Source organism: Balaenoptera musculus, chromosome 9 (assembly GCF_009873245.2).
Source record: "Balaenoptera musculus isolate JJ_BM4_2016_0621 chromosome 9, mBalMus1.pri.v3, whole genome shotgun sequence".
NCBI classification, from domain to species: Eukaryota; Metazoa; Chordata; class Mammalia; order Artiodactyla; family Balaenopteridae; genus Balaenoptera; species Balaenoptera musculus.
Window position 1 is genome coordinate 35,643,926 of NC_045793.1, and position 20,783 is coordinate 35,664,708.

General features: G+C 38.0%; 1 protein-coding gene across 3 annotated transcripts in view; it reads right to left on the reverse strand.

Moving 5' to 3' along the window:
* The window catches only part of MDFIC (MyoD family inhibitor domain containing), a 99,245-nt gene that overhangs the window by 60,502 nt on the left and 17,960 nt on the right, over window positions 1–20,783 (reverse strand). For all 3 annotated transcript variants that reach the window (XM_036864478.1, XM_036864480.1, XM_036864479.1), the window contains exon 3: window positions 15,977–16,099. In XM_036864478.1, coding sequence (XP_036720373.1) covers window positions 15,977–16,099 — 123 coding nt within the window. The remainder of the gene's footprint in view (window positions 1–15,976; window positions 16,100–20,783) is intronic.

A 20,783-nucleotide genomic window follows, 5' to 3' on the forward strand; every position in this document is an offset into this window, starting at 1 on the left:
TACTTTAAAAAGCATATGCTATGTTTGTATCCATCGCCAGTGACACCTCCAGTTCTTCCAGAGTCTTCACACATAATCATTCACAGTATGTGCGATTTCAGCAGTTAGTTTGCAAGGCATACTAGAGTGGATTGCATCAGGCCCAACTGACTGGAAACTCTCTAAGTTGAGGCAGCCCTTATGAAGACTTATTAAATTAAGTTATCTGAATAATGAAACTTCTTTATGACATTTTCCAAAGGACTAAGTTTTAATACTGTGTGCCAAAAAAAAAAAAAAAATCATAAGGATACAATTACTATGTACAATACTATGTACATAGTAATAAGCCTCTTTTCCAAACAGACCATCAACAAATATTTTCATATTTGTATTAATATGCAAAGAAGTGAAAACAACACTGTACCTGCAATTAAAAAGGAAAAAAAGAAAACCACCCTGAAATGACTTAACGTCATCCACAGCCTCCAAGAAATGCTATTCTAGGACTATAAACTACCTGTTTTTCAACTCGTAATTTAGTGTTTCATACACTAAAATGGACACTAAAATCTGTCATTATTACTGACCAAGCTATAATCGCAGCTATTCAGCCTCCTAGAATGGTAGATCCTGACTCTGTCAGCTGGGTTATCCTATTTTATTTTTTAGATCCAAGAAGTAGTGGTTGGGCTTTTGTTTGTTTGTTTTTAGTAAAAAAAAAAAGAAAGAAAATGAATACTCCCACACATTTGTGCTTTTAGCACATTAAGTATGCACTCTGTGAACGGTTTTGTTTAAATATTTTTACTTTCACACTGTAGATGTCATCAGAAAAACAAACTAAATGGAAAAGTTCTTCCCAGTGAGTGTTGTAACAAACCCCTCATTTTCTGGAGGCTTAATGGGGACAAGGAGCTGATCATGAATCCAGTGTTTATCAAACTAAGCAAACCTGAAAAAGATGAGGAGCAGAGTGATGAATCCTTGGCTAAGTAATGGGCTCCATTTCTCAGGAAGAATCTTGAACTTGTTTAAAATAAGGATGATAACCTGTGCTAATTTCCCAGAGTACAAATTTCAAAGAGTTGTGCAAAAAATGAGAAGGTACAGTATTTTGTTTATGTGTCTCAAAAAATTAAGAGTCGATGGAAAATCGCTTGCATAGGGTCTTATACTACACATACTATATATGTCATAGCCTGATTAATTTCCATGATAAAACTGAAACCTTTGAAAGAAGTCCCTCAAGGTTAGAATGATTAGATTTTCTACTGTGCAAGTTTAGAATATTTATTCCTGGTAGCAAAATAGTTCCTTCCATAGAGGTTGTTTCTTCATTTTTACTTAATAAAGTCAATTTATTCCAACTCTATTCTTCCTTTCCTCCCTCAAAATATATTTATTGCACAAATCTTAGTCTTCTTACTCTGTAAGTGCTGATTTTTCTGGAGTAGGTCCATTATTCAGTGTTTTGTAAAGGAGTAACTCGTAATAACTATAAAACCAAGCCCTTTTGAATATTTACATATTGTGATACTGATTATTCTTATACAAGCAAGTGATTAGTATTTGGTTTACTGGCTACAAACAATGGTGCCATAAGTTGTATAGAATTAATGTTTTCCAAGCGGGCCTATAAATATTTGCTATTATTCTTCTTTTCGGTATCCAGTTCTAAGTAGCAAACTATGAACTTCTATATAGTAAGAATGGTTTAAAACCGCCCCTAATAAATCTTCTCAGTCTTGGGCTATACTTCCATACCATTGAAAGAAATAGCTGATATTGCACAAAGTTTTGAAATACACTGTTCTCCAAAGTATACGCTTCATCAGCAATTTATTTTCACATCCACATCTCCCTCTCAAAGGGAATTGAAACTAATTATGTTTTGTCCCAAATGCCTAGATACCACTGATACCATATGAATTCATATATTATTCAAAAAGCTGATTTTTTTTTTTTTTTTACTTACTAATATGACTCTTAGGTAAACTGTATCTCTATTATAAGAGACTTTGCTTTACTCTAAGAACAAACTCTAGCTTTAATAGTTAGGGAGATATTCTTTCCAATATATCTACAAGACACTTAGATATAGTGTTTGGAAGCCTGCTTATTCCAGAAATTTTTAACTGAAACAGACAGCTTACTCTAGTTCGGAACACAGTGTCTAAAGCAGATGAAAGAAGCAAGCATTTGTAATTCTTCAGAAAAAAAACCAGGCAAAAGCATTTTCATACTTGAAACATTTGACTTACGTAACAAACTTCGATTTTGACTTCATAAATGTCAAGATCCTAAGGTACACCATAATTCCTTATAGTCACATCAAATTTTAGATTTTCAAGTCTTTTCATTTAACAAGGCCAGGGGTACAAATTATAATCGTTCTTTACCAATGTAATAAAACTTAAAGTGCTACATAGCAAAATTAAAAGAAACACACATTCTGAACAATGTAAACATCTCTTGAGAAAACAACTTCCCCAAAGGCCAAGGGCTAAGACAGGTAGCCAGCACCTGGGCTCTCCCCAGTAGGCAGCCATATCCATCAGTTCCTCTGGGTCTTATGGTCACAACTATTAAGGAACCATTTAAAAAAAAAAAGTCTTTAAATGTTCAAATAAAAAACTAGTTGTCAGCTTATCATAGAAGCTTATTTGTTGTAGGGCAACATAGTTGATTAAAAACTTTACGAGTTCTAAGTCTGAGCTGCGCCTCAGAACTAACTGGGGAGCTTTTAATAATTAAGATTGCCTAGACCCTACTCCTAAATGATTCTGAGGTCATTGGTCTGGGGTGGGGCCTGTTTTTAAGCTAATGTGAAGAGTTGAGAACAATTGCTTTGCACAAAGGGGTATGACTATAGAATCAAACTCCTGCCCATCCCCATCCCCCAGATCTTCAGCTTCCATTAGTAAGATCTCTTTTTGTTACAGAAGGAAAATGCCTATCTTCATACCACAAAAAGAATGGCAGATGCCAAGATTCTTTGCCCATCTCCTGAAATGAGAACAAGTTCTCATGGAAGCAATGAGTAAATAGTTCTGAAAAGTAAAGAAGGCTTTTTTTCTAAGATATCAAGTATATATTAAGGCCAGGAATTGTCTTGAATTTATCACGACAAAGATGACATTCCAAAGGAGTATGATTGTAATTTTCCCAACTTTTTTTCTGACCTAAGACAAAGGCAGGATGCAGTCATATCATTCATAGTGGTAGAATGGCAATAAATCCCAACTAGGAAATGGATCAGAATTTTCAGCTTGGAATATGCTTATAATTTGGGAAAATTGTCATCTCCCCCTGTGATTTTAATGCATTCTCTAGGGGACCACAAACAGCACAAAGTCCTTACCCTTTCCTCTGTTCCACCCCTCCCCCCCCGCCGTGAGAATCACTGCTAGGTAATCGGGATATTAGCTGTGCAGCCCTAGGCACACTGCTTGACTTTTCTGAGCTCAATCTCATCTATGGATAATAATATTTACCCCACCTGCCTGATAAAGTTGCTGATAGGCCAAGTTAGATCATCAATATGAAAAATTTCATTAACTATAAAAAGCTCTAAGTAATAACATTGTTAATATAACTAATAAAAAGCATCCTTTGATATGCATGAACTGTAGACAGAAAATTAGCTCCTTAAGAGAAGCAAAGAAAGTCAGTCCACATTTTAAGACAAATTACTACAGCTTAACCAATTCAAAGCCGTCAGACTCCTACAGAGAAGCTAAGTGCAGTCAAAAGGTACCGATTTTCATTTATTCAACAATTAACATGTACGTATTGGGAACAAAACTCTCATGCGTGGCCCTGGGCTAGACACTGTGAGGGATACAAAACTGAATGAGATGCCGATACTGCCTTTAAGGAGCCTTCAGCTCAGTGACAGGGAAGAGGGCCATCCACACATGCACTACAGCTTTGAAATTAATGAGTCCTTTAGGAGAGATGAAGATAAATACTCTGCAAGTCCAAATGAGGGAGAAATCACAGCTGTCTGGCTGGAGATGTGGAAAGACAGGTAACACAAGTGAAGCCTGGGAGAAGGAAAATACTCTACAGGTAGAGGGAAGAGCAAGGAACATATTTTAACTAAGGGAAAAGTTCAGGAAAGGAAGTAGTGGAGGACAAAGTAAAATTTATTTTATTCCCACAGTCATTCATCCAAAATAGCTTACTGAAAGTTTCTTGTGGTGCTAGAGTAATGCTAATTGCTAGGAATGCAACGTAAAGCCAGCAGATGTTAGACATGTAATAGCAAAAATCAATTACAAATTGTGACAAGGGCTAGGAAGGAAAAGGTGCTATGAGAAACAGGGAAACCCATTTTAGATTGAGAGGTCTGGGAAAGCCTCCCTTTGGAAGTGACAATTAAGCCTGGGGTGAGATCTGGAATGCAAAAGCCCAGAGACAGAAAGGGACTCAGTGCATCCAAGGGACTGAAAGGAAGCCAGTTATAGCTACAGAGGCAGAAAGAGGGGGAAGAGTAGCAGGAAGAGGAAGAATTTCAAGAAGGAAACATGTCCTATCAAATTTTACAGAAAAAAATGAGGACTGAGAAGAGGCCATTGGACTGAGAAAAGTGACCTATAAGAAGCCTATTTTAGTTATATTTAACCCTTCCATAACACAGATCAAGAAAGGATAAGGTATCAGCTATACAGACCAGAACAGGCTTTGAATACCAGGAGCTGGTGTTTAAATAGAACATAACATGTCTCCGTGATGAAGGAATTAGAACATAATCTGAGTCCTTATTAAAAAATGCCATAAAATAAAAAGGCAAGAATGGACCACAAGTGGAAATCAAGCAGAAACTGTACCTCTAGTACTAGCAGAGATGCCTTAATTGAGATTAGAGACCACGTATTTATACCAGAGCTGCTCCGTCCGCTACACAACATTTTTGGTCTATGATCCACAGCCCCTGGAATGTGAAGTGACAAGACTGATGGTATGGTCGGCTACCTTAGTTTCAGTGTAAGCTTGGCAGATACAGCATAAGGTTGTAGAATTTAGGGGGTAATGAAGGATCATCTGCAGGTCCCAGATGGCCATGAAAAAATGGTAGGTGAAGTGAAGGAGGAGATGAGATACTATGGGGGAAAAGAACATAGTTAGCAGGTTAGGCATAATTATTATTAAGGTAAAGTGCAGGAAGAAATGAGAAAGTTAATTTCTGATTTCAAAATCTTAGAATAGAGCAGATCTCATTGATAGCAAGGTCCAAGGTGTGTCCATATTTGTAAGGTGGCTAAAGTGAAATAGACATAAAGTCTTTAGAGTTAAAGAAGGCAAGAATTGATGTGATTTCAAAGAAATTAAAAGAAGCTCTATATCAGTCAAACACTGGGAAGCCTTGACTTAGAGGACACACAAGATACTAGTTAAGCATAAAATTGATTATGCTAGAAGGTGGAGCTGACAGCATGAATAAAGAGTCACAGCTATGTTACACCCAACACCAGTTCACACAACGACTGACTATGGTTATGCCATTTGATTTGCAATGTTAACAGGAAATTAATGTACTACCAACACCCCTTCACATCAACTTTCCAGGTACCAGATTGGCAACTAGGCTTAAATTTAAAGTAGAAATGATGAGAAGATTTTGTAGCCTGAAATTAATTGTTCACCCTGCCTTGAATTAGTCCAAACAGATTTGGACTTCATGGCAAAAGTATTATTCAACCCTCTATAAAAACAGACTCATATGTATATTTATATATACACTATATGTATAATCTTTGAAATTTAATAAATTAAAAAGGAATCTTTTGTTTAAAAAATTAAAAGGCAAGTCATGCGTATCTAAATAAAAAGTACCGAATGGCTTTTGTTTTGTTTCTTTCAAAAAGCCAGACCTAAAGTCGACCCTCTTAAATTGGCTAAAGTGAAAAATATTGAAGCCCTAAATATGTAAGAATGTGGGTTTAATTTTACATTCCCAGTAGCAAATTTTCATATTCAGAGCTATTTGGTAAGACTTTAAAAAGTTTACTGCATAGGGGAGAAGTGCAATGAGAAAAGCCTAACTCAGAGGACTAGTGAGACAATGTTAATTACACACGGTCACACTATTCACTAGGTGTGTTGTTGTCACCGCTGCAACCTACGTTATCACTCACCTTTGTGATTATGACAGCACCTTGGTAATGTTGAAGGAATATGGAGAAGATAACCTGCAAAGACAGGCCTCTACATAGATGACAGGCGAATATCTTTTTCATAAAGACAAGTAACGTACTGGCAGCACCCAAAGATGAGACGTATGGTCTTATTATGATCACACCAGCATGAATCAATTATTTGTGACAATTCGAGATTGTGGGAATCTTAAATCTCCCAACCCAAGTTCTCAAGAACCATGGAAAATGTATCTAATTAAATATAATATGCCAAAGCAGAACAAATTTCTCCACCCACTCTCTTCTCTGGTTCACTTAATGCAATTTCACCCTCTAAACCAGCATCTGAGGGTTTCAAAAGAGATTTCCCTGACTTTTGTGTCTCTTGCTACAGAACCCAGGGACTTGGGAAGAATCCACCTTCCGGTGGAGAACCGTGGAGCTCGGATTTACCACCAAGTCCTGAAGGACTCCTTGAAGGAAGCACGGGACAAGTCACAGTATTGACTCCCAGCTGTGCTAAGTTGAAGGGCAATGGAACTCCTGAAAGGAGTGGAGAGGGAATTCCACCATTGCTCCTCAATCCGATGCAGCCCCTCACTCTCAGTACTGAGCCTAGGTAAAGCTGGAAGCAGATCTCACCCCTTCAGTGGCTGGATAAGAGCTGGGAGCCACTGTCTCCCTTTGAGAGCTTGCCGCATGGCAGCTGTTTCACGTAGCTGTCGGAGCTACTCATGCTTCTGACTAACAACATACCAACTGATTCGACAAGCCCAGAAAAACTCCTTCATTCTTGAATTTCAGGAACATACTAAAAAAATTATAAAATGTGTACAAGGTATACCTTTTTTGCTTACCAGAACTAAATTCCTGCTCTCTCAAGGCTCCAGCCAGGCCCAGCTTCATGGGCATGTGACCCGTGCAAGAGCACTGAGCCCCAAGCTTAAAAGGACCAGTGCACTTGGTTTAACCCTCTGCTGTTGCCACGGTGAAATTCGTAAGTTTCCAACAAGGGGCCCTGCATTCTCATCTTACACTGCTCTCCACCTCCAAAATGATATAGCTGGTCCTGTCTTCTGCAGAACCTGAAGGAAGCAGAATCTCCTGGCTTACCTGTGACCTGAGCATTTCCTACAGGTAACTGGGCTCTAATGCAGCTTTGGGAAGCTAGGCCCTCACCCTGATCATTTTTTGCTATATGGGAGAATTTTCTTTTTCAAATATTATTGCTTTTCATACAATAAAATAATTCACCTCATGGGGGGAAAAAATACAATGCAGAAGATAGCATACAGAATATTAAATGGAAGTCTTCTTCACCAGTATGTCCTCACTCAATTTCACATTACTCCCTAGAGCTAACTATCGTGAGGAGACATCTTCCACTAAGAAAAAAAAAAATACACACACACATATAATTTGATACGCACACACTGATTGATATTCATCTTTTTTTTAAGTCCCTATTTTGTATGTCTACTGGACTAGATGGAGAAGATCCTTTAGAATCTTCCAGTAAAGAAAACCAGCAGCTTCAAACCATGTGTATTATTTTTTGCTCATTTCAGGGTCCTCAGCTTAGAGAATATCAAACTACTGTCTCTTTGATCTACAACAGGTGACTGACCTTAGCACAAAGCAGCAAAGACCCAGAGACACGTTCTCAAGAACCATGGAAACTGGCTGCCTTCTTCTTAACCACTAAGGTTTGGTGAGGAATTCAAGAGATTGAGGTGCAAGAAAAACAGAGATAAAGCCCCAGCTTTGCCATGTTGATTGGAGGAAACATCTGGATTTCTGTTTCCCCACCTGCCAAATACGGCAATTTTTATGAAGCTTCCAAAACCTCTTCCCAATCGAGTACTCTGGGTTTAGGAAAAGCTGTTTCCATCGACCATCCTCAGGGTCACACTTCGGTCCTTGTCCTCACCTGGGATTGTTCCACCTCAGAAGTCTTAAATTCCTATTTCCCATTCTCATAATCCATCTTCTCTTTCCACTTATCCCATTCACTTACTGCATCTATACCTCTTTTGTTTAGTTTCTTAAAAAAAAAAACAAAACAGAAATCTTTAGGGATTCATTAGTCTCACTGGTTTTTCTTTCTTATCTGTAAGATACTTCCTGTCTTCGCTTCTTTCCCTACCCATCTGCCATGCACAGCCCATCACTTCAAGCCCTAGTTGGACAATGTCCTTAACTCCTTTGCCCCACTGTCCTTTCATCACAACTATCATTTGTCCAAACTAAAAACCTTGGCCTCCTTCCCAGCACCTGCCATTCCCTTTCCCCAGAGGTCTTACTGACCGATTGTACCCTATAAAAAGCTGAATCCATCTACTTCTTGCAAACCCACCTGCCACTACCCCAGTCCAAGCCACCTTCTTTTCTCAGTTGGATTAACACCACAGGCTCAGTTGATCTCCTAATGCCTTCAGTCCTTCCCATTCTTATTTATTTTCTAACTATTACAAAAGCAATCATCCTAAAATATAGCCAAACTAAAATATAAATTTAAGTCACTTCTCCCTTCAATACCTTCCATCTTCCCTCAACCCTTGTTAACAGATTCTTTCCCTCCATCTTTCCACCCCTCATCTCACATTTTACATCCCAGCTTACACAAAACTTCTTCAACTCTCCTCAAGCTGGCCACGTTCTCTCTTGCCTCTAGACCTGTGGGTGTACTGTTCTTTGGGCCTGGAACACTCTGGCTCCACTCCCTCCCCTGCTCTGCTTGAGTTGGCCAACTCTTTCAGGTGTCAAAACAGACACCACTTCCTCTGGAAAGCCCTCTTGGACTCTCCCCTACCTGAGTATTTGTGTTTCTCAAATGTGAACACACAGCCGCCTGCACTTCCCCATCACAGCATTCAAAACACACGCTATCATTTCAAGATGAAATGTCTGTCTCTTCCACCAGACTGTAAATTCTGAATGTGGAGACCGCACCTGTATTAGTCATCACTGTATCCAACACAACACAATGTCGGCACACTATTAGCACTCCATCGTAATGTAACTGATTTTTTTATTCAGTTTTCAAAGTTATATTTTGATACCTAATCCTGAAAGTTCATTATAGTAACATGTTCTACAAATAATAATCTATGAGTAAATTCACAGTGTTCAGATCCAGGAAGTTTGAGGTTTGAGAACTAAAATTATCTAGACCGCAGTATTTATGGTCTTGATCATTAAAGGTTATTTATTTCTTCAGTGGTTAGCATTTTCAGGGTGGCCTCTAAGCTAGTTCCCAGGCCTCAGCTCCTCCCTGAGGCTCAAAGAACTCCCAAATGGGAAAGGAATAAATCCGTCTCCCTCTCTGAGCCCTCGTCCACCACTTGTACTTCAATACCATCTCACCTCCCCCAGTAAAGAGCAAAAGATTTTAGGAATATCTGAAAATCTTTAACGAAAGTGTAGTAGGATATAGATTGGAAATTCAATGAGTCATGGTATTTGATAAAGGTGACAGGTAAAGTAATAGATTAAATGATAATATTAATAGGAATAATAAGAACAATAATAAAAATATTGTATTTTATAGAATACAAAACATAGAAACTAACTTAGAAAGGCAGCGAAAGATATAAGAAGAAAGGAGGGAGAGAAGGGAGGAGAGTGGGGAGGTAGGGAGAAAGCAAGGGAAGGAAGGATAAAGAAGGAAGGAAGGGAACTAAAGTAGTCTCAAGCTTTTTTCTTGTAGGTAGGCAAGAAAAATAAGGAAGAGGGGACCAAAAAAGGCCCTACATAAAGTGTCATCCCTACCCACCTACGCAGACAATAAACGTTATCCAGAGCACTGCCATAGTTCACTGAAAACACTTCAGGAGAGCCTTATCAGTGAACAACAGTCAAACTTAGGACTTGATAGCTTTACATCATTAGAGTATCTATGGAACTTGGAAGTTCCATATGGAACTTGACATGAATGAACCAGGTGTGGGAGAAAGAAGGGGGCTAGAAGGACTAAGAGGAAAAATGCGGTGATTTAGAATGTTCATTATAGGACCTTAAAGTCTGAAATGAGAGAAGCAAGACAGGTGAAGAATCTCTTCCCTCCTCTCATTAATTCAATACACTTAAGTAATCAAGCATTTATTAATCATAAACCATGTAGCAGCCACTATGCTGGCTACTGTTATGGATGTAAATATCAATGGTCTCAGAAAGACCTGGCCTCTGTACCCAGGATGTCTGGACGTGTAACCCATTGGAACCACAGAGAGAGAAAAAAAAAAAAAAAAAAGCCTTATAACTGATACTTGGGCCCAAGAATAATCATAATAAAAAATGATAAATTCACTTGAGTGTTTACCCACTTAGCTCTGTGCTAATTAAGCATAAAATGCGTTTTCCTGTATAACCTTTAAAATAACACAATGAGGTATACAGAAATAGTACCTCCATTCTAAAAATGAGAAATTGGATCTCATAGAGTTTAGGGAACTTGCTCAACACCAGTACTAATGATGCATCCAAGGTCTGAACCCTGGCAGTCAGCTTTCATTGGTCTCCAGGTCCCTGAATCTAAGATGCTGAAAACAAAACATGGACAATGGTTCTCCCGAGCTTTTTGGGCAGAACCCAGATGAGCATGGGGTAACGCACCACGAGGAAAAAGTGTGTCAGGGAACTTGAGCTCCATTCTAGAACACAGCCTAATGGCTATCATTGACCAATGTGTTAAATATGCATAGCCATCAAAAACGGCTTATGATTATCCACCCAACCCTAAAATCAAACCATGAGTTGGGTTTTGGATTGATTGATGGTTAAAGATTCCTCTCTATAGCAACAAGTAAAGCATCTGAACTGTAGCTACATCACCATTTGGCCAGCATATTGAAAAAGAGAATTTTTCTGAGAGACAAACAGAGGACTAGACACTAAGCAAGATAGAAGTCACCATGACTTGCTCCCAAATGAATGAGCATGAAGCATTGATATGAGGGAAAGACTCCCAGATTACCCAAGAAACATAGCAGGAAAGCCACATCTCCCAGTCCTACTGGGTGGTACTTACCTGGGGGGAAAGGGGGTGGGGTGCTTGTTTATGGCCTCTTTTATATAAAGTGAATTCTAAAGAAAACCAAATAATACTTACTGAGATGTGCATTAAAACATGAGAGCCGCTGAAAAGATTTAAATCCCGACCTCTCAGTGTTCTTTCCTTATAGTCAAAGTGAGAAATGCTCTAAGTATATAAATAGTACACCTGAGTAGTCTTTGCCTTTCTTTCAGTATTTTACATAGAGGAAGCATTCCCTAATGTGATGCAATGGTATTCATTAAGGGGTGATCAGCAGTAAGTTGGCAAAGGCTAGTAAAAGAAATGACAGAGTTCCTAACAACAGAGCCTGTTGAGAGGAGACTCAGAGGACGCCAAGAGGAAGGTTTCAAGTAGAAGCATGAGTGAGAAAGCATGATGCACCAGCTCCGTAAAGAGGAGGCGAGTGTGAATTAGAGAACGAGGGCTTGCATTCTCCTACCAGTTAAGTGCTTACTATTATGAGAGCTAAAGCCTCTTCAAAATGAATAAATGGGTTAAATAGAATGGGGATTACCATTTAAGTAGAGCATTCTAACTTTGCTTCAGATCATGGGAATTCTACAAAATCACAAAGGAGAGAACTGGCTGAGCAAAATAGTTTCATTTAATGGGAAATTTATTTCGGAAGAGAAGCTAAGGAAAATTTCTAGGGTGAAGTAATGACATTTAGAATTAGGAGGAGTTTATGTAAAAAGCAATGTCCAAGGATAAAGTTAAGTAGTAAGAATTTTCAGAAAGACCTAGAAAAAACTGAGAGAGAGACCTGAGGCATTTTAGAAAGAAGAACAAAGAAAAATGTAAGCTCTCTCTCCATAGGAAATAATTAGAATAGTAGAATTTGACCTAAATTAAAGGAAAATTTACTCATGCCTATGAGTATAAGCACAGTAACACACCCACACACACATGCACACACACACAGACACACACGCACACACACACACAAATACACACTCCTTCCTACCTTAGAAATCCCCCCAAAGACTGAGATGAAATGTTACTTCTGTTCCTTTTCTAGTCTAATTAAAATATGAAATGTTGCCTATTGCCTGTTATCAGTTTATGCATATTATGGGTTAAATAGAAAAATTAATATTAATTGAGGAAGTCACTTCACTGCAACATTTATTCCACTAAGTCAGAGGACTAGTGATTATTAAAACAAGGCATAGCTCCAAATTATATACTGTCCCATATATGCTAATTGAGGGGAAAAGCCAGCCTTAACCATAGAAAGATACTCTTACAAACTCTAAAATGTAAGCCCCATTCCAGAAATTAAATTATACACCACAATATTTTCTCCAAATACGAATGACTTTTAAACTGTAAAAAGGATAAAAATTTATAAAGTAAATAAAACCTTTCCAATTATAAAATTTCCTCACAAAACCTCCATGTGTTTTTAATTCTTTACTGATTGGATTTAGATTTTTTTTTTAACAAATTTAAGTGGTTGGAATCATCTTTTTCATTTAAATTTCATAAGAAAGAGAATCACAATGCACATTCCCTGACCAGATTGTGTATGGCCTATTTATTTGAAATGTTTGATTCCATATGGATTTCTTCTCTTTTATTTATAACTTCCAGAAAGGATTCTAATAAGTCAGCAACTCAAGGGCAACCAATTTGAAATCCAGGCCCTGAGAGCCTAACACCTCAGGTCTGCCACCTGTGATGTTTTCTAGAAGGACCAGAGAAGGCACACAAAGCTGGAAGGCCTGTGTAGAGCCTGCACCAGCTTTGAGCCACACGTGGGTGGTCCACTGAGGTCAGGGTTAAAGTTCACAGAATAATTTGGAAATTATTCTCAGCTTGGATCTCGTTTATGAGGCCTGAGAATACACCCTTTAATTAGAATACAATTTCCAAAGCGGCCACTCCCTTGACTTTCCAGAGCCCGGTTATTCTCAGAAAAGTAAAAACAGCCTAATCACACTGACAGCTAACAGTCCCCTATAAATTATGCCTTAAACATCCAACAAAGGAGGCAGCAGGCATCTGGGACAACAGAGACATTAGCGGCCAGCCCTCACTCGCCACTCTCAAGAATAGATAAGAAAAAGAAGTCTCATTAAACAGTCACTCCCCTTCACTTCTTGCTTGTGCAGCTGAACTGTCCCATGGAAGCTTGGAAAAACAGTGGGTTGCACATTTGAAAATGTTCCCACACCCCAGCCGGCCTCATTTTTCTGATGATGTCTCCATCCAGCCAACCTCGCACTACAGTGGGAAAGTAAAATCAATTCCATGAGAGCAAGCTGTCCGCCTCTTCCACGGTGCTCAGCGAGCCACACAGGACTCTGGCACAGGAGCCAGCCGAGTCCTGACTCACCACAGATGTTCCCCTCCTCCCCCATGCAGCTCTGAGCCACCGCCTTCTTTCCAGGGCCTATTGTTATTACAAAAGACTCACTGGGCCCCCAAAATGGGCTAGATGCTGAAGCAAGAGGAAAACACACATCTCCCTAACTGCAGGGTTAAGAGAGACAGACGTTAAATGACGCAGAGATGGCCAACGACTCAACGGGGAAAGCCAAAGATGGAAAGTCAGGCTAGGTTTGCAGAGTTCAGTATCGGGGAGTTGGAACAGCAGAGGCTATCAGATTATCAAACTTGCAAATGCTATCCAGACTTAAGTCGGTTTTAAAGATGACATAAAATGCTCCATCCCAGCAAATCGAGATATTAAATTTTTCTGTAGACCCAACAGAGTAGCCTTTGTCTAGAAAAGTATGACCAGGAAAATAACAAAAATGTAGTTTTTGAACTCTGTCATCAGAATTCACAGTTCAAAGTCACCCACAAATATCTGGAAATTCTTGGCAACGTATTTTGGGCCAGAGCGGCAGTACTGTCTTTGGCCATTATCTTTCAATATCCATTCATCTGTCAGTTTTCCCAGCAGCCCTCTCAGAGGGGGCCATAAACCTCTCTCTCTGCATTCCTTCAGTGCATGTTAGTAGGCAACTAGACAGTTGTTCCCAAATACTCCAGTGCCCCCTGGTACAAGCTGCATCGTCATCTCAATAAAGAATCTATTTCCTGCACTTTACAGTATTTTCTTTTTATCGCTGTCCATGTAACCAGTATAGACAACAGAGAGAGGAGTTCATTTTAAATTCATTCCCTTTAATGGTATGAATTCTGCAACTAAAATGAGCTTCATCAAAGAGCACAAAAATTTTTTAACATGTTAACATGACTCGCCACATCCTTACACAACAGTACTTATATTTTGGGTTTTGTCCTAAGAGTTCTTACTCACGTTTTCCTAGTGTGGGCCCTGGGAAGGGAGATTAGGGAAATAAATCAATTAAATGAAACACACACACTTAAAATTCTGTGACTATGGGGGAAAAAAATGAGCAAACAATTATGCCTCCCGAAAGGTGAAGTTAAAATTGTCTCTAAGACCCCTTCTCGCTCTAACTCTCTGGTTGTTTGGGAAATCACAGATAAAATATGCCAGTATCTCACAAAACCTTAAGTTTCACAACAGTAGAGCCAATATTTAGATAGAAGACAACCAATATATGTTTCGGCGATAAATGTTTACTTGAAATAATGTTTATTTGATGCTTTGGAGAAAGCTATATAAATCTCGCTCCTCACAAATTCCTGAGTTTCATTTCCTTTCTATTCCCTTCCCAAATAGAAAAGTGTAAAAAACCAAAATGGTTCTAAAATTAAACTAACACACATTCACTTTTAGAACTTTCGTCTGAAAACTTGAAGTCTCCTTCAGTACTGTTTCTATTGTTATTTTTTGTTTTCTACAAAGTTGCCTTTTTCCTTCTATCTGCTTTTTTTCTGTTTGGTTTCAGTTAGGGACAGACACTGGGCATTCTAGAGAGGAAAGGCAATATTCCAAGATTCAAAGTAAATGTAATATGTAACACAAAAAAGGGTCTGTATTATGAAGTTGTCTGAACTGAAGAATTAAATTTTAAAAAATAAAGTAAAACAACACCTGATTCCCAGAATAAAACTTCTTCTCTGTCTTCTCTGGAAAACTGAGAAGTGACACAATAATTCTGTTACCATGAATGAGAATTTCAAAAGATGTAGTACTCCTATGCCCTTCCAGGTGTGGCATAGTAGTGTTCTTCCTACTTACACATTCACTACAGAAAATTGTTCATTATATGGCAAATTCATCTTGAATCCACCTGGGGGAATTTAGCGACCAGAACAAGTAAAACCTGACATTGACAGGCATTCTGAATAGCACTCAAAAGATACTGACATTTCAGTGCATTCCCAGAGTAAAACAAAACTAAACCAAAGCTTCTTATATATTCTACAGAGCAATTTTAAGAAGAGAAAGAGAATAAAAAGAAGCCAAGTAGTGATAAAAGTGTTAACTGTAAAAAACAGTTTGGAATCATTTGGCCAGAAGAACAGGGACCACATGGCATTACCAAAGTACTACTCATTGTCCTTTACCTCCGTCTTTATCTTTTTAGTTTCACAGTCTGTTCATACTTAGAACTGTCTGACTTCTACTTAGTCACTGCTCAAGAAGGTATTAAGTTTTGTTTAAATCTCTCTGAGGATGGAGTCCAAAATGTAAAGGTCAATTCTTCCTTTTTAAAGATGGGATGAAAGCTGACAGATAGTATTATTTATACCCTACTTTTAGCTCTGCATTTTAAAAGACTCATGAAAAACACTTTCAGATGAACTCTGTTGATTTACAGATTTCTAGCAGAATTATATCAGACGATTAACTGAGAGCATACTATCATAGTCATGTCCCCAAAGCACTCCAATTTTCTCCAAAAATACTTACTTCTGATGAGTTCGTCATTCGAACAATTTCCCCAAATGGACTGGTCTTGCATCTCTCCATGTGTGAAGCAGCTATCAGTGGCTTGAGTTATATCTCTCTCAGTATTTTCTTTATCACATTTTTCTAAATAAAAAAAATACATATATATTTATTATCATTAAATGTTACATATTTTTCTCTATTTTTTCATTTTATAGATTTTTTTCTAAATGCTTCTAAATCTGCCATAATTTAAAGAAATGGGAGCAGTATCTCTAGTAACTAGTATCTCTAGCAACTGTTGCATATGTTATTGACTCAATAGCAGAGATTTACTGAGCACCTACTATATGGTTAGCACTGAAGATTTTACTGTAAAAATTATGTTAAGATTATTGTAAAGAAGTCGTTGAAACAGCAAATGATCTGCCATAATAGAAAAATGTGGAACGGTTACATCAAGGATGGAAGTGAGTCCATACATGCAGAGGGCAGGGGTGGCAGGGGTGGCAGCATCAAAGAAGATGAGAGATTTATATGTGGGTTTATGGGTTCTCAAGGGGGAAGCCAAGAAGTAAGGAAAAGTAATGTCTTATTAGGAACATAACTCAGGCAAAAAGCAGATTATAACATAAGGTAAAATTAACATTATAAGAGGTCTAGAGCACTTTAAAAAAAGGTTCAAAGGAAGAAAAAGAAACTCATCAGGATTGAGAGCTCAAGAAAGGCGCTATAGAAAATGGTGCACGTTGGATGGTCTTTAAGATCAGCAGGAATTCTCAAAGTAGAGATGGGAGAAAGGCCATTCCAAGTGGAAAAACAGCATGGGTGAACTCAAAAAGCAGACACCTGTGCAAAAGTTCCAACTTTCTGCACTGTGAAGTACTTGAAGAGGGATATTAGGAAATAAGATGGTAAAAGTTTGAATGGGGACATGCTATGGATATTTGAATACCAAGGTGAAAAATCTGAACCTTATTTCAAAGTGAGATAAATAAGTGACAGTAGCCACGGAATCTTTATGAATTGCCTAATCAAAGCCACACATAAGAAAAATTAACGAACTTGTACACACCAGTGGTTCTCTATCCTGACTGTACTTTAACTCACTCAGGGGACTTTTTAAAAAAGATTCCTGGGCCCCATGACCTAAAATTCTAATTTAATTTGGGGGAAGGGGGCTTAGGTGATTCTACTATACTTACATCCTTGAGAATCACTGGAGTATGGATGCATCTAAGAGGGAGAGCAGAGTAAGGGAAACTAAAAGGGAAACTTAGCACAGTCCAGGCAGAAGTTGATGAGAGTTTCAACAACTGGATAAAAAATGGGAGAGGCGACAATTTTGAGAAAATAACTAGAGGATTCACAGATTATCAGAGAAGATGGGATTGGAGCTGACTGAGTTCTCTTAGTCTGCAGTTGACTGGAAAAACCTAGAGACCAGGAGAATAATTTTTAAAATATATATTTGTACATGGTAGATGTCTGGGCATCATACTATGCAGTGGGGATACAATCAGTTACAAGACACAGCCCAGGCCTTCATGGAGTTTACAGTCTAGTGGATGAGTTTAGTGTTGAACATTTGAATCTGCAAGTCACAAATAACATATAGCGAGAAACAGTCATCTTCCTAAACCTGATTGCTGAAGCCATTCAAATGAATACACTCACCAAAAGAGTGAGTATATTAAAAGAAGGACTTATCAAGGGGGGGGGTCTGTACAATTAGAAAGGAGTCAGAGAAGGCAGAAAAACTAGATAATGTCAGGCCATGGAAGCAAGGAAAGGAAAGAGATTCAAACAGAAGTTGTTAGTCAACTCTATTAACATTTCCAGTGGAAGGAAAAAATTTCTGCATATGCAGAAATTTCTCATGTACCATGGGGATTTCACAATTGAAAAGTTCTGCCATAAAACACATTTCAACACATGAAAATAGACGGACACTCAGGAATAAGTCCAGAGGCTAAGATTTCTGAAAAAATAGGGTCTTCAATGCTAAGTATTTTTAGAAAGCAAAACCATATTCAGATAGCAGTAAAATATAAATTAGAAGCATGCTAAACCAATATGTTCTAGATTTATGTAACATTTACTCAGCATTATCCTAGAGAAAATGTAATCTTCCTGAGATGTGTTACTTTCAATTAAAATCTTGACTTTTTTAAACAACTCCAGAAATCTTTCCACCGCTACAGTCAACCCAAGGCCTTCCTGAGATGATCAACAGAAAAGATTTTTTCTACCAACTCACTAGTACACAGGAACTCTCTCACCGCAGAGTCCTACGTACTTGTTGCTACTGTCATGTAGCTGACTGCCGCCAGGTGTCATGCTAGTAGGCTTGATTCAATTAGTAACTCTAATTGTAGCTGAATGAAATTAATTATATAATTTTGAGCTGTTCAAGTTTAATTCCATTAAAATTAATTCATGAAACCAGGGCATTATGAAGCATTGCTGACTAAAAGAAAATACGTATGAATAAAGCCTCTAGACACACTTGACTCACATTTGAATCACGTCCAATATTCAAGTGCTAAAACACAGACCCTCTCAACTCTCCATTGACTAAATGAAAATGCCATGTGATCTGTACACACATAACTTAGTAGTGACCTACTACTAAGAGGAAAATAAAGTTCTTCCTGCTCTGAATATTTATTAAGAGACAGTTATCACATTTTTTTTTTAAGTTTTCTTATCCATGAAATTCTAGAATTGGATGATCCCAGGAGTCCTCAAGTTGAAAAAGAAAAGAAAAATTATCATCCTCTGTCTCATTATATTCAAGAAATTATAAATACGTAACTACTATTAAATCACAATCATGTCTATCCAACTTTGCCTCCTTTGAAAACTAAAAGTCTTGGCTCAAAAGTTAGTCTCACCAATCACAAGAAATTGAAACTGTGATTAAAAATCTTCCAACAAACAAAAGCCCAGGACCAGATGGCTTCACAGGTGAATTCTAGCAAACATTTAGAGAAGAGCTAACACCCATCCTTCTCAAACTCTTCCAAGAAATTGCACAGGAAGTAACACTCCCAAACTCATTCTATGAGGCCACCATCACCCTGATACCAAAACCAGACAAAGATACTACAAAAAAAGAAAAGTACAGACCAATATCACTGATGAATATAGATGCAAAAATCCTCAACAAAGTACTAGCAAACAGAATCCAACAACACATTAAAAGGATCATACACCACGATCAAGTGGGATTTATCCCAGGGATGCAAGGATTCTTCAATATATGCAAATCAATCCATGTGATACACCACATTAACAAATTGAAGAATAAAAACCATATGATCATCTCAATAGATGCAGAAAAAGCTTTTAACAAAATTCAACACCCATTTATGAGAAAAACTCTCCAGAAAGTGGGCATAGAGGGAACCTACCTCAACATAATAAAGGCCATATATGACAAACCCAGAGCAAACATCATTCTCAATGGTGAAAAACTGAAACCATTCCCTTTAAGATCAGGAACAAGACAAGGATGTCCACTCTCACCACTATTATTCAACATAGTTTTGGAAGTCCTAGCCATGGAAATCAGAGAAGAAAAAGAAATAAAAGGAATCCAAATCAGAAAAGAAGAAGTAAAATTGTCACTGCTTGCAGATGACATTATACTATACATAGAGAATCCTAAAGATGCCACCAGACAACTACTGGAGCTAATCAATGGAGTTGGTAAAGTTGCAGGATACAAAATTAATGCACAGAAATCTCTTGCATTCCTATACACTAATGATGAAAACTCTGAAAGAGAAATTATGGAAACACTCCCATTTACCATTGCAACAAAAAGAATAAAATACCTAGGAATAAACCTACCTAGGGAGACAAAAGACCTGTATGCAGAAAACTATAAGACACTGATGAAAGAAATTAAAGAGGATACAAACAGATGGAGAGATATACCATGTTCTTGGATTGGAAGAATCAACATTGTGAAAATGACTATACTACCCAAAGCAATCTACAGATTCCATGCAATCCCTATCAAATTACCAATGGCATTTTTCACAGAACTAGAACAAAAAATCTTAAAATCGGTATGGAGACACAAAAGACCCTGAATAGCCAAAGCAGTCTTGAGGGGAAAAAACGGAGCTGGAAGAATCAGACACCCTGACTTCAGACTATACTACAAAGCTACAGTAATCAAGACAATATGGTACTGACACAAAAACAGAAATACAGATCAATGGAACAGGATAGAAAGCCCAGAGATACACCCACACACCTATGGTCAACTAATCTATGACAAAGGAGGCAAGGATATACATGGAGAAAAGACAGTCTCTTCAATAAGTGGTGCTAGGAAACCTGGACAGCTATATGTAAAAGAATGAAATTAGAAGACTCCCTAACACCATACACAAAAATAAACTCAAAATGGATTAGAGACCTAAATGTAAGACCAGACACTATAAAACTCTTAGAGGAAAACACAGGAAGAACACTCTTTGACATAAATCACAGCAAGATCTTTTCTGATCCACCTCCTAGAGTAATGGAAATAAAAACAAAAATAAACAAATGGGACCTAATGAAGCTTAAAAGCTTTTGCAAAGCAAAGGAAACTACAAACAAGACAAAAAGACAACCCTCAGAATGGGAGAAAATATTTGCAAATGAATCAACTAACAAAGGATTAATCTCCCAAATATATAAACAGCTCATGCAGCTCAATATTAAAAAAAACAAACAACCTAATCCAAAAATGGGCAGAAGACCTAGACATTTCTCCAAAGAAGACATACAGGTAGCCAAGAAGCACATGAAAAGCTGCTCAACATCC